At 48.1% G+C, this 13,439-nt stretch overlaps 1 protein-coding gene across 3 annotated transcripts in view; it reads left to right on the top strand.

The window, feature by feature from the left end:
- Positions 1-9,833, top strand: part of ZBTB49 (zinc finger and BTB domain containing 49) — a 33,111-nt gene extending 23,278 nt beyond the window's left edge. For all 3 annotated transcript variants that reach the window (XM_032254186.1, XM_032254189.1, XM_032254187.1), the window contains 4 exons: positions 889-962; positions 3,951-4,033; positions 4,124-4,285; positions 9,006-9,833. In XM_032254186.1, coding sequence (XP_032110077.1) covers positions 889-962; positions 3,951-4,033; positions 4,124-4,285; positions 9,006-9,682 — 996 coding nt within the window. In that variant the 3' untranslated portion in view covers positions 9,683-9,833. The remainder of the gene's footprint in view (positions 1-888; positions 963-3,950; positions 4,034-4,123; positions 4,286-9,005) is intronic.
- Positions 9,834-13,439: the final 3,606 nt, after the last annotated feature.

The raw sequence follows: 13,439 nt of genomic DNA, 5'->3' as shown, positions 1-13,439 counted from the left end.
TGCATTTTTTTCTTTCTTTCTTTTTTTTTTTTTTTGCAACAGAACACTATACAAAATTAAAATGGGGAAAAATAACAGGTTGAGACTATTAACTTAATTACAGCAATGGAAGATTTTCCAAATCCTAATTTGAAACATTAGCAAGTAGCTTTTTAAATATCTGAGGCATTTGCAGTTTTAATTTCACTGTACTTTAGGTAATTTAAGATTGATTTCCTATTGATTAGTAAATAGAAATCCATCTGATGATCTCCGTTTCATTCTTGGCAAAGCCTTGCTAGTTTCAGAAATTAGGAACACAGTGGCCCAGCACCTGAGAGGCTGTTGTGATCCTCCTGATTTGCACTTTTGTACAAAGGTAAAGATAAGACACCTGTCAGAAAGAACCACGTGTACTTGCTAGAGGAAGTGCTTTTTAGAAATCTGTTTCCTTCTTTATGAACAAAAGCATGTTTTTTAGAAAGAAACAACACTGAAATAAGGATGTATGGTGCTTTTTTTTTTTTTTAAATAATGTTTTAAATACATGGCCCAAATAAGATACATCAAGGCCTGTTTAAAGTACAGGCTTGACAACCACCAAAGCAGCCTCCACAGGGTGCTATGTAAGAGGGAAGCACTGCATAGTACGTGCCTGAGCTAGGACATAGCCAAGGGCTCACATGGAGGATGGTGTAGAGATGCATGCCAGGTGCAGCAGGTGGCCAGGCACTCTGGCTGTTCTTGATCCCCTTGCACGTGGCTTCTTTTGAGTTGTGTGTATCTCATCTTCTTCTGGAAGTTGGATTGAAACCTGGCTAAATGTGTCAGTTTTCCTTTTGAATGTATATAATTTAAAAAACAAAAACCTTTCATTATTGGTGTGTTTTTCTTTTCCTCTTTTTGCAGGCAGGTAACTTACAGACTCACTTACGACGACACTCTGGTGACAAACCGTACATCTGCGAGATCTGTGGAAAGAGGTCAGTGCTGGGCATGTTCTTCTGTGTGGAAGGGAGCCTGTTGAGTCTCAGTGTCTCTGGAAGTCAGTGTCCTCCGAAGCGGTGGCTCACAGATGAGCCACATGTGGGCTCACTCTGCCACTGCAGAAAACAGGTTAAATTCAAACCTTCTGGCTTTACACATGACACATAAGAGAATAATAAAAAGAAACGTTAATTCAAAGAACGAAAATCTAGGACAGGAGCCCCAAAGAGGATATGGGGCTTTATGTGGAACAAAATTATTTTATACTAAAATTTTCATTCATTCTAAAAATGTCTCTGAAAATATAATAGATTAATGCCCCCAAGGAGGTGACTGTCTACCAGGGGAAATGGGACTTGCCAGCTGAGCGACTAGATTTCAGGAGAGAAGGCAGTGGTGGAAGGTGCCACAAGCCGTGGGCCTGTAAGAGCTTGTGAGAGTTCCGTCCCTGGGAGAAGGGAACTGAGTCTTTCTGGGTGGGTAGGATTTTGACCTGGGGAAAGAATCTGATTCTTGAGATGGAATAAAGTGCGTGGCAGTTGGAATTCTCTGCACTGTGGTGTAAATGAGGAGGTCCTCCCTGCTGTGTGTGCAGGCGGCACCCTGAACCCCCCTTCCCACCCTTGGCTGTATGTCAGTCAGGCCTCGTACTCCGTCATCTGGTGGTTGTGCCAGAACAACAGGCACCAGCCGGGACTATACTTGTCACGAAGCTCTGTGCGCACTTTGGCTATGTAGCTTTTACATTCATTTATTAATCATTCATTGATTCAGCATTTTTTAGATGCCTGCTGTATGCTAAGTGCTATATGGGACCATAAAAATAAACAGTACAGGCCGGGCACAGTGGCTCACACCTGTAATCCAAGCACTTTGAGGGGCCAAGGCGGGCGGATCACCTGAGGTCAGGAGTTTGAGACCAGCCTGGCCACTGTGGCAAAACCCCATCTCCACTAAAAATACAAAAATTGGCCAGGCGTTGTGGCGCACATCTGTAATCCCAGCTACCCAGGAGGCTGAGGCAGAAGAATCGCTGGAACCCAGGAGGCAGAGGCTGCAGTGAGCCAAGATCGCACCACTGTACTCCAGCCCAGGCGACAGAGCAAGACTCCGTCTCAAAAATAAAAATAAAAATAAATGGTCCAGAGTGTCTGCCTCTTACAGATTCATACTGAAGCGTCTTGGGGCAAGAGATAGTCATGGGATGAATTAGAAATCAGAGTCCTCACATTCAGTGTCAGCACATGCTGGGGAAAGCCAAGGAGGAAGCGACTCTAGATTCAGTTTCAGGAAAACTATTGTCTCTGCCAATGATAGAAAGCAAACAAAAGCTGCAGAGGGCAGCACATCTCCCTTTCTGCTATAGCTACCTGAACGCTGAAAGCCAAGTTCGGGGCCCAGTATCATCTGCTGCCCACTGCCCATTCCAGATGCCGAGGAGCAGAGGCCTCCTGCAGCCTCAGATGGTGTCACTTCGCTGCTAGTCACTGCGTGTCTTGTTTTGCATGGGGTTTGAAATCTGAACCTTCTGAATTCCATTTCGGAGTAAGGCATGTGCTTATTTTTTATTTATTTATTTTTGAGACGGAGTTTTTGCTCTTTCGCCCAGGCTATAGTTTAGTGGCACAATCTCTGCTCACTACAACCTCACCCCCTGGGTTCAAGCAATTCTCCTGCCTCAGCCTCCCAAGTAGCTGGGATTACAGGCACATGCCACCACTCCCGGTTAATTTTTGTATGTTTAGTAGAGATGGGGTTTCATCATGTTGGCCAGGCTTGTCTCAAACTCCTGACCTCAGGTGATCCACCCACCTTGGCCTCCCAAAGTGCTAGGATTACAGGTGTGAGCAACATTGCCCAGCCAAGGCATGTGTTTAAAACCAGGTCTATACACAGCATCTTCGTCCAAATGTAACATACTCTGCTATCAAGCATAGTGGAAAGTAAAGAATATAGATTTCCGCATCTGAGGGCCTGGGTTGGAATTATTGTCTAAGGCAAGTTAGTAACCGTCTCTGAACTTGGTTTTCCCATCTGGAAAGTGGGAGTGAAAATGCCTGCCTGGCCGTGTTGAGGAACGATTAAGTGGGATAATGGTTGTTAAACACGTAACCGGGCCAGACGCGGTGGCTCACATCTGTAATCTCAGCACTTTGGGAGGCTGAGGCAGGATGATCGCTTGAACCTGGGAGGTGAAGATTGCAGTGAGCCAAGATCACACCATTGCACTCCAGCCTGGACAACACATGAGACTCTGTCTCAAAAAAAAAATGTAACTGATCATCTGCACAGAGCATCTGCTCAGTGAATGCTGGTTCCCTTTCTTCATTTAGTTCCCTTGTTCTCAGTGTTAGGACTGATAGGTGTAAGTCTCTGCTGTGGCTCAGAAAGACAAGAGCTTATTTTCTGGGGATATTCACAGTGGAGGGTGATGGCCATGCATCTTGGTCCCTGAGACTCTGAGCTCCTGTTTGCATTTTATTTTATAGTGAAAAGAGCCAGGGTTGCACATGGCTAGACCAGGGCAGAACTCACTCCGGGCTCTCTCAAAGTCATCCTCCTTGGGTTGGCAGCACCCAGCTAGAGTCTCTCCCATGAGACCCCAGGAACCTTGGCAGAACTGCAAGGGTGGAAGGGGCACTTGGCTCTGAACTGTGCGACTCCATTTTTACTCTCTTCATAGCCCCTGAGGCAGTGATGCTAAACCATAGAGCACCTGGTCTTGCACTCTATAAAACTGAGGAAGAAAGTGTAATGAAATCAGGTAGAAAATAAATGCTTTAAAAACAAGACACTCGCATCATGTTCTGCTTTCCTTAAAAAAAAAGGATTTTTTCAGTGCACATTTCGAATGAAACCAGTCCAGTTCAGATTCCATTCTGAACAGTGTCAGGAGCAGATATTCCCCCCTCAGTGAGCTACAGTTATAAAGGCCCACAGTAATGTAGAAAGGCTCTTAATTGACTTTTCAAATTACATTCTAGGTTTGCAGCCTCTGGCGACGTCCAGCGTCACATTATTATTCACTCAGGAGAAAAACCACACTTGTGTGACATCTGTGGTCGAGGTACAGCTGAGTGTTTTCCTATTTTTCTTGAAGATTTCTGATTAAAATGTTCTCTGTCCTTCAGCTTAACACCTGTTATGGTCTCTCTAGGGTTTAGTAACTTCAGTAATTTGAAGGAGCACAAGAAGACACACACGGCTGATAAAGTCTTCACCTGTGATGAGTGTGGAAAGTCTTTTAATATGCAAAGGAAGTTAGTAAAGCACAGAATTCGGCACACGGGGGAGCGGCCTTACAGCTGCTCTGCCTGCGGTGAGTTTGGGTTTCCGCCTGTCCCCTAGTCATCCGTGTGTGTGGGAAGGGCTTCGCCCCCCAGCCCTTGATTGCGTGTCTGGGATGAGCCCTTTGTTTTTTCTGTGGTGAAATGGGAGTAGTGCTGTTTTATTTACTGCCTCAACATGATCTCTCGTTCGTTCCTTCACTTGTGTGTCAGGCATTTGCTGCTTGTCTTTGAGGTATTAGGAACTGTCCTAAATGCTCCCAATACAAAGGTGACTAAGACAGAGTCCCAGGTGCTGAGGGCTCATGGTCCAGATGGGAAGAGGGAGAGTGGGGAGGGAGCAGGACGTGCAGCTGCACATGAAGAGAGCGGCCCAGGGCTGCAGAAGGGGGGTCCCGCCAGAGCCTTAGGAGGACATGCCGGGGTCAGGGTGGGCTTCTTTAGACCCCAAACTTACAGAGCAGAGGCCATTCTTGTGGGCACTTGATGGTTCGTTCTGAGCATCCGGGAAGGAGAGTGGAAACCTGGCAGCCCTCGGTTTCAGGCACCTGACCACTCCGATGAGGACATGGAGACTTGGGGTCAGGTAACGCATGACCCATGATGACAGTGCTGGAGCCAGGATCCCTACACACATGGCCTCTAAAGAGGGAGTGTGTGTACCCATCACAAGTAGTTGAGGTGCGTGTTGAATCATGGGCAAAATTATGAGTGACAGCAACTTTGATGATGATGTGTTTAGACCAAATAAGAAACAGCACAGAGTCCAGCTTAGGGAGCCTGGATTCAGGGCACCATTCGGAGGGGCTCATTCTGATTGTAGCTGGAATCCGAAACCGGCAGGACTTCTCCATGTAACCAGAGGAAACCTGGTTTCTGTCCCTCCATTTAAATTGTACACAGATCTTCTGGATACAGATTTAGGCACCTCCATGACCATTCTGATGACTCTTAGAAAGTGAGATTTCATCACTTTAAATCACTAACGTAGGAGCCTGCCGTGGTGGCGTGTGCCTGTAATCCTGGGTACTGGGGGCGTTGAAGCTGGAGGATCTCTCAAGCCCACGAGATCGAGGCTGCAGTGAGCCGAGGTCGCACCACTGCCTGGGTGACAGAGCAAGACCTTCATCTCAAAGAATCAGTAATGTAGTCTCAAATCACTGATATAAAATATCAGTTCTAAATAATTATCACAGCTGTGAACTTGATTTAAAGGTAAATTTTCTCCTCCCTCCCCAGCTAGGCCTTGCTACTGCTCAGACCCTGCAGTGGAGGGAGCAGAGTAGGCCCTTCTGTCCTCTCCACCCCGCTTAGGGTTCCGCCCTTTGCCTGCCTCACTAACTGTGGTTTCCCACCCTGACAAGGTCAGCTTCGGGGGACTAGGGGAGAGCTGAAGAGAGCAGGAACGTTATGTGACAGGGTCAATTTTTTAACAGCTTTGAGACAATAGTGCCATACCATAAAATTTACCAATTTCAAGTGAACAATTCAGTGGGTTTTGGTAGTTTGACAAAGTTGTATAACTCTCACCGTGGTCTAATTTTAGAACATTTTCATCACCCCAGAAGGAAGCCCTATACCCAGTAGCAACCCCACTCCCAGCCCTTGCCCCTGGCTGCCACTCCTCTAGGTTCTGTCTTTGTTACTACTTCTAGACGTTTCCTATGCATGGACTCATACAACATGGGGTCTTTTGTAGTCGACTTCTTGGACTCAGCAAATCAGCTGTAATATCCATGTACAAATGCTTGCGTGGGGGTGTGTTTCCATTTCCTTGGATCTCTAGACAGATCGATGTCAAGAGGGCTGCACGTGCTGAGCGTTTCAGTGTTGGAAACTCACAGGCTTGCGCTCTCGCTCTCATGCACGCCTGGGCTTCATGGTTCTTCTCAAATCTGCCTTCCCTCTCATCTCCCAGCATTTCACTGCACTTTCCAAGAGGCAGGCCTGCACGCGGCCATGTGTGTTCCTCCAGCTGGCCTCTTTCCTGGCTCCCTGGGTTTATTAGCCACTTACTATAGGGAGGGTTTGCTGGGCTTTCACTGCCCGTCAGGCATCCTCCCTGGCTGATTCCGAAAAGCTCCAGCATGCCTCTTGTCCAGTGGATGGCAGCACTCAGGCCTGATTCAGGGGCCTCTAGGCCCACAGCAGTGTGGCACCTACCCGCCTGTCCCCCACTAGACCTACTGTGCAGGAGGTGGACACTGTTCCTCTGTGCCCTCCTCACACCAGGACACAGATGGAGCCAAGCTTCTCTCTACTTGAGAGATGAAAGAGAGACAACCCCCTTTCCCCCTTTCTTGGTGGGAATTCTATCACGACTAAAAATTCTGCATATTAAGGATGCTAAAAGTGGTTGTCCCATCTTGTTCAGTAATTTATTGAGAATTTATCATAAGGAAACGATGTAAAGAAAGATAAAAACTTGGCTTGGCGTTGTGGCTCACACCTGTAATCCCAGCACTTTGGGAGGTCAGGGTGGGCAGATCCCACCTAAGGTCAGGAGTTTTAGACCAGCCTGGCCAACATGGTGAAACCTGTTTTCTACTAAAAATACAAAAATTAGCCAGGCATGGTGGTGTGTGCCTGTCGTTCCAGCTACTCAGGAGGCCGAGGCACAAGAATTACTTGAACCTGGGAGATGGAGGTTGCAGTGAGCCAAGATTGTGCCACTGCACTCCAGCCTGGGCACTCCATCTCAAAAAAAAAAAAAGAAGAAAAAAAGCCTTATGTTAGAGCAGCAAACAGTTGGAAGCAGCCAGCATGTGCAGCAGTGAAGCTTCTAGTTCACAGAATACCGCACGTCTGAGTAAAGTGTGTGCTGTAAGGACCACACGGAGACTAAATATGCTTTCACTCTAGCGTGAAGGAGCCTGAGCCTGACGTTGTGGGCAAAACACAGATGTGAAAGCACAAAGGCAAAGGTCACTGTGATGTGTTGCTGCAGTGTTTTGGTTTTTAAAATTTTTTTGAGACGGGGTTCTTTGTTGCTCATGCTGTAGTGCAGTCGTGGTGGTGCGATCACTGCTCACTGCCGCCAGGCGATCCTCCCGCCTCAGCCTCTGAGTACGGGGACCACAGACATGCACCACCACACCCAACTAACTTTTATTTTATTTTTTGTAGAGATGAGGTCCCACTGTGTTGCCCAGGCTGGTCTTGAACTCCTGAGCTCAAGCAGGTCCCCCGCCTCAGCCTCCCAAAGTGCTGGAACTAGAGGTGTGAGCCACCTCACCTGGCCTACAGTATTTTTTATATGGAAAATGTGCCCAAAGTTTAGTGCATGTAAGCTCACATCCAGTTTGATTATTCAAGGACTTTAAAAAACATACCCCGCCCATTGCTTGACTGGAGCTAGGTAGCTGAGAATTGAAATGTAAAGTGAAAAGTTCTAAATATTCATGTAAGTTGCGCAGCGTGTTCTTAGCTAGTCTGTGGCCTTTTAAGGTTATGTGCTGAGTTACTTCTCATCTTACCTATTCCCGTGGTGGAGCTAGATCCCTTCCCTTTCATATTCACAGAGAAAGGAAATAGATCCTGGAGAGGAATGCATAAAATGTTGTTAAAAGCTGAATACAGGGCCAGGCGCCTTGGCTCATTCCTGCAACCCCAGCACTTTGGGATGCTGAGGTGGGTGGATCACTTAAGGCCTAGGAGTTCAAGACCAGCCAGGCCAACATGGCAAAACCTCATCTCTACAGAAAATACAAAAATTAGCCTGGTGTGTTGGTGCATGCTTGTAATCCCAGCTATTCGAGAGGGTATGACATGAGAATTGCCTAAACCCAGAAGTGGAGGTTGCTGTGAGCTGAGATTGCACCACTGCGCTCTAGCCTGGGCGACAGAGCAAGACTCTGTCCCAAAAACAACAACAAAAACAAAAGCTGAATACAGGCCGGGTGTGGTGGCTCACGCCTGTAATCCCAGCACTTTGGGAGGCTAAGGTGAGCAAATCACTTGAGGTCAGGAGTTCAAGACCAGCATGACCAACATGGTAAAACCACATTTCTACTAAAAATATTAATATAAAAATTAGCCAGACAGGGTGTCAGGCATCTGTCATCCCAGCTACTCAGGAGGCTGAGGCAGGAGACTTGCTCGAACCTCAGAGGCAGAGGTCGCAGTGAGCCGAGACCACACCACTGCACTCCAGCCTGGGTGAAAGAGTGAGACCCTGTCTCAACAAAAAAACACCCGAGTACACAGACACCTTTAGAAAAGATGTTTCTGAATTATAGATTGGCTGTGTTAGATTTAGGAACATGTCAGTGAAACCGACGAGGAGAGCTGTGGTTTCTCAGCACGGGCTTGGCAGGTGCCCAGGGTACCCGTGTGCAGGGAGACTTGGTGAGAATCAAAGTCTCACACTGAGACACTCCAAACCCAAAGGCTGTTCATTGGAGGGGTCCGCATCTGGAGGAGCACCTCCCACAGGAACGGAAAGCCTTCCAGAGTGAGCAGGAGCTGCGAGGTGACCCCCTCTCCTCGGATCAGGGTTGTTCAGTGTCTTAGGAGGGAGGGGAGAACCCTTCCAGAATGGCTACTGTGAAAACATCTTTTTCCAGCCTGGGCATCGCCCTGTCTCTACCAAATGTGTATGTATATTAGCCAAGTGTGGTGTCATGTGCCTGTAGTCCCAGCTACGTGAGAGGCGGAGGAAAGAGATTGTTTGAGGCTAGGAGCTTAAGACCAGCCTGGGCCACATAGCGAGATCCTGTTTAAATAAATAAATAAATGTTTTTCTTTTTCCAGGGAAGTGTTTCGGGGGATCAGGCGACCTCCGCAGGCACGTCCGCACTCACACTGGGGAGAAGCCGTACACGTGTGAGATCTGTAACAAGTGCTTCACCCGCTCCGCAGTGCTCCGGCGGCACAAGAAGATGCACTGCAAAGCTGGGGACGAGAGCCCGGACATGCTGGAGGAGTTCAGCCAAGCCATCGAGACCTCCGACCTCGAGAAGTCTCAGAGCTCAGACTCTTTCTCCCAAGACACGTCCGTAACGCTGATGCCGGTGTCGGTGAAACTCCCCGTCCACTCAGGGGAAGATTCTGTGGCAGAATTTGATAGCCACTCTGGCGGCTCCTATTGCAAGTTACGGTCCATGATCCAACCTCATGGAGTTAGTGACCAGGACAAGCTGAGTTTGGATCCTGATAAACTTGCCAAGCCCCAGATGCCGCAGACACAGCCTCAGGCATATGCTTACTCGAATGTGGACTCCTCAGCCGGTGGTGAGCCACTGCAGGCGGATGGCATGGCCATGATCCGCTCCTCTCTGGCTGCTTTGGACAACCACTGTGGTGACCCCCTGGGTAGTCGAGCATCTTCCACCACTTACAGAAACTCAGAGGGCCAGTTTTTCTCCAGCATGACCCTCTGGGGGCTAGCGATGAAGACACTGCAGAATGAAAATGAGTTAGACCAGTGATGGACTGCACTTCTCCACGGTGGAGGCTTGTTCTCAGTTTGGCAGGCTGGTATCAAGCCTGCAGGAGGGCCAGGCCCAGTGGCTCACGCCTGTGTTCCCAGCACTTTGGGAGGCCAAGCAGGTGGATTACAAGGTCAAGAGATCGAGACCATCCTGGCCAAAATGGTGAAACCCTGTCTACTAAAAATACAAAAATAAGCTGGGCATGGTGGCGTGTGCCTGTAGTTCCAGCTACTCGGGAGGCTGAGGCAGGAGAAACATTTGAACCCGGTAGGCAGAGGTTGCAGTGAGCTGAGATCGCGCCACTGTACTCCAGCCTGGCGACAGAGCGAGACTCCATCTTAAAAAAAAAAGACTGCAGGAGGACCCAGTTTCTCCATGACTGTTCCTTCTAACTAGCCAGAGAAGAGCTAGGTTCCCTCCTGGTGAAGGCTCATAATCTGAAGCATTTTGAGCTGGGGGTTTGGGGAGGAGGGCCTCCTGGCTTATCATGAGGCAGCTGTGGGAGGGAGTGCTGACGTCACTGAAACCAAAGGCTTGATGCTGTCAGCAGCTTCAGCTCAAGGGAGAGTGCATGTGTCAGCTACTGTACATGTTGGTCACGTTAAAGGAATTAGATATGTATAATATTACAAATATTTTTGCATTTTTACAAGATTGAAATTTGTAGCATTTTATACTAAGTATTCACACAGAATTTATTTGTATATGAAACTCATACCATAATTTAATGTGAATAAATGAAGTTTTTCTATATAATATGTTTCCTCTAGCATTTTTATTAATCTAAAGACTATAGGAGTATAAAAATAAATAGCAGCGAGGACTCACCCTGCAAGGATAAGAGCCGCATCTGCCGACCTGCCCTCCTGGTACAGCAGGTTTCTGAGTGGTCGGAACAGCCTGACTCCTGGCTGCCACTCACCCTCTCAGGATCTTCCCTGGGGTTTCTTTTTTATAGTATGAGAGGAACATCTTCCAGCGTTTTTACAAGGCTTGACTTATCATCATCCACCTGAAAATACCTGCCCAGGGCCTGGCCCTTGAACAGGCTTTCTAAATATGTACTTCCCCTTCCCAGCGGGCTTGACAGTCTTTGCGAAAAGATGTGTTCATGGCGCTGACATTAGAATATCAAGGTGAGATTGTAGAGGGGAAGAGGTGGCTACCTTGTGGCACGTCACAGGCGATCTGCTTATGGCACTGCCTGTACAGAGGACTGTTGAGAGCACCCTTGAATACTCATGAGCAGCTCTAACTCAGACGTACAAGGTACCCAGCAAGAGACCAGTGAGGAGGTGAGGCTTTTCACAGAAGAACATCACAGTTTCAGAGTAGGGTATCAGCCCTAAAGTCCATTTCAGGTGCATTTCCTGGCTTTCCAACCATCAGCTGCGCTGTGGTCCTGCAGGCTGGCTCAGCAAACATCTGTTATCCCCGCTGTACACGTGAAGTCAACTTGGAACGCAATGGCTGCACACGAGGACCTTCCCCTTCCTCCCCGTGTCCTCCTCTTATGGCCTCCTCTGGCTCCTCCCTCATCCCAACTCCGGTAGCTCTTCAGCCTCCCAGCACCTACAGCCCATCCATCCCCTTGGCTGTCGCTGTGGGCCCTCCTTGGCCATCATTCACTCACCAAACCCTTCATCCATTTGACATGGTGACCCTGCAGCACTATCCACAGGGAGCACAGCCAGGCTGGTGAGAGACAGCCGTTCTCCAGTTTCTACAGCTCTCCTGAGCCCTCACCATCTCCTACAATCCCCTCTCCTTGATCCAGGCCACGTGCTGCCCTAGACGCCTGTGTCACCTTCTCAGACCTCTGCAGCTCACCTGTCCTCCTGTTTATGGCCTTGCTTCCTATTTCTCTCAACCTAGAAACTAATAGGGGCCGGGCACAGTGGCTCACACCTGTAATCCCAACACTGGGAGGCTGAGGCACTTGGGTCACTTATGGTCAGGAGTTGGAGACCAGCCTGGCCAACATGGTGAAACCCCGTGTCTACTAATAATACAAAAATTAGTCAGATATAGTGGCACACGCCTAGAGTCCCAGCTACTCAGGAGGCTGAGGCAGGAGAATCGCTTGAACCTGAGAAGCGGCGGCTGCAGTGAGATCGCACCACTGCACTCCAGTCTGGGCAACTGAGCAAGACTGCCTCAAAAAAATAATTTAAAAACAAGAGGTGGGGCATGGTGGTTCATGCCTGTAATCCCAGCACTTTGGGAGGCCAAGGTGGGTGGATCACCTGAGGTCAGGATTTTGAGACCAACCTGACCAACATGGAGAAACTTCATCTCTACTAAAACTACAAAATAAGCCAGGCATGGTGGCATGTGCCTGTAATCCTAGCTACTTGGAGGGCTGAGGGAGGAGAATTGCTTGAACCCAGGGGGAGGCAGACGTTGTGGTGAGCCGAGATCACGCCATTGCACTCCAGCCTGGGCAACGAGGGAAACTCCATCTGAAAAAAAAAATAATAGGAAAGAACGTTTCTCAAGCACCTCCCTACCTCCCCGTATGTATGCCCGTGGACTCTGCACCTTCCCATCTAAAACCAGCCTGCCCCAACGCCTTGATTTCCCACCCCTGCTTTTTCTCACTAAGTCTTGTTCTTACCATCTGACCTACTTACTATATATTCTTCCTCCATTAGGATGTAAGGTTTTTTTTTTTTTTTTTTTTTTTTTTTTAAATAGAAATGGAGTCTCATTATGTTGCCCAAGCTGATCTAAAACTCCTGAGCTCAAGTGATCCTCCTGCCCAGGCCTCTCAACGTGCTGGGGTTACAGGCATGAGCCACCAAGCCTGGCCAGGATGTAAAGCTTTGTGTCTCTTTTGTTTACCACTGTATCCTCAGTGCCCAGAACAGTGCCTGACACTAAATGCTCAGTAACAAATTGTCAAATGAATGCCTTTGGAATACTTTTTCGTCAAAATACTGGACTTCCTAGATTAATTTTCTTTTCTCCTGAGCCTTGTTCATCAGACGTTTGTCCCATCACTCCACTGAAACGCTTTTTGCCCATGTGGCCTACGACCTCTCCACTGCTAAACCCAGTGATAATCCTCAATCCTCATCCTAATGACTCTTAGGGTACATAGGACACTTCAGCAGCAAATAGATTCCTTTTTTTCTCCTTGAAACAAGAACCAAGAGGACCATCCCACTCAGTTTCCCCTTCATGCACAGGCAGCTCAGTCTTGCACTCCTTCCCCTACCCCAACACACATCTTAAAGTTGGGGTGCCCAACTTTAAGAGCACAGGCCCTGGACCTCCTCTCTGGCCTTGCTCTGTCCCTAGGCCATCTCTTCACTGACAGAGAAGGAGCATGTTCATCTTGGACAAACAACTCCACTTTAAGTCCACCCGCTCCCTTTCTAACCTCCTGCATTTCAAGGAAATCACTTCTCTTCTAACAACAAGCAGCCAGGAAGAGCAGACAATAAAACACAGATAAGACAGCTTGGGCACAGAGGGAGGGGGGAAATTCTCTTGGATAACCACCAAACTTCACCCTCCTAAAATGGGTCCCAGTAAAACAGTGAGCCCTAATAAGCACATTCCTTTCCCTTTAGATACCCTAAGATAAGGAAGCTAAAAGCAGACTCAGCGAGTATGCCTGTAGCTGCAAGATGATGTATAGGAACAGACACAAAAACTCTCCCTCCCAGATACGCAAGACAAAGAGACACAGAAAGTTTCTGAGCCTGTGATAAGCTCTCCCACCCTGAACCCTTAAATACCTTTAGTC

This window comes from Sapajus apella, unplaced genomic scaffold, assembly GCF_009761245.1.
Source record: "Sapajus apella isolate SASKATOON/1434 unplaced genomic scaffold, GSC_monkey_1.0 scaffold85, whole genome shotgun sequence".
Taxonomy (NCBI): Eukaryota; Metazoa; Chordata; class Mammalia; order Primates; family Cebidae; genus Sapajus; species Sapajus apella.
This window is presented reverse-complemented; position numbering and strand designations above follow the sequence as displayed.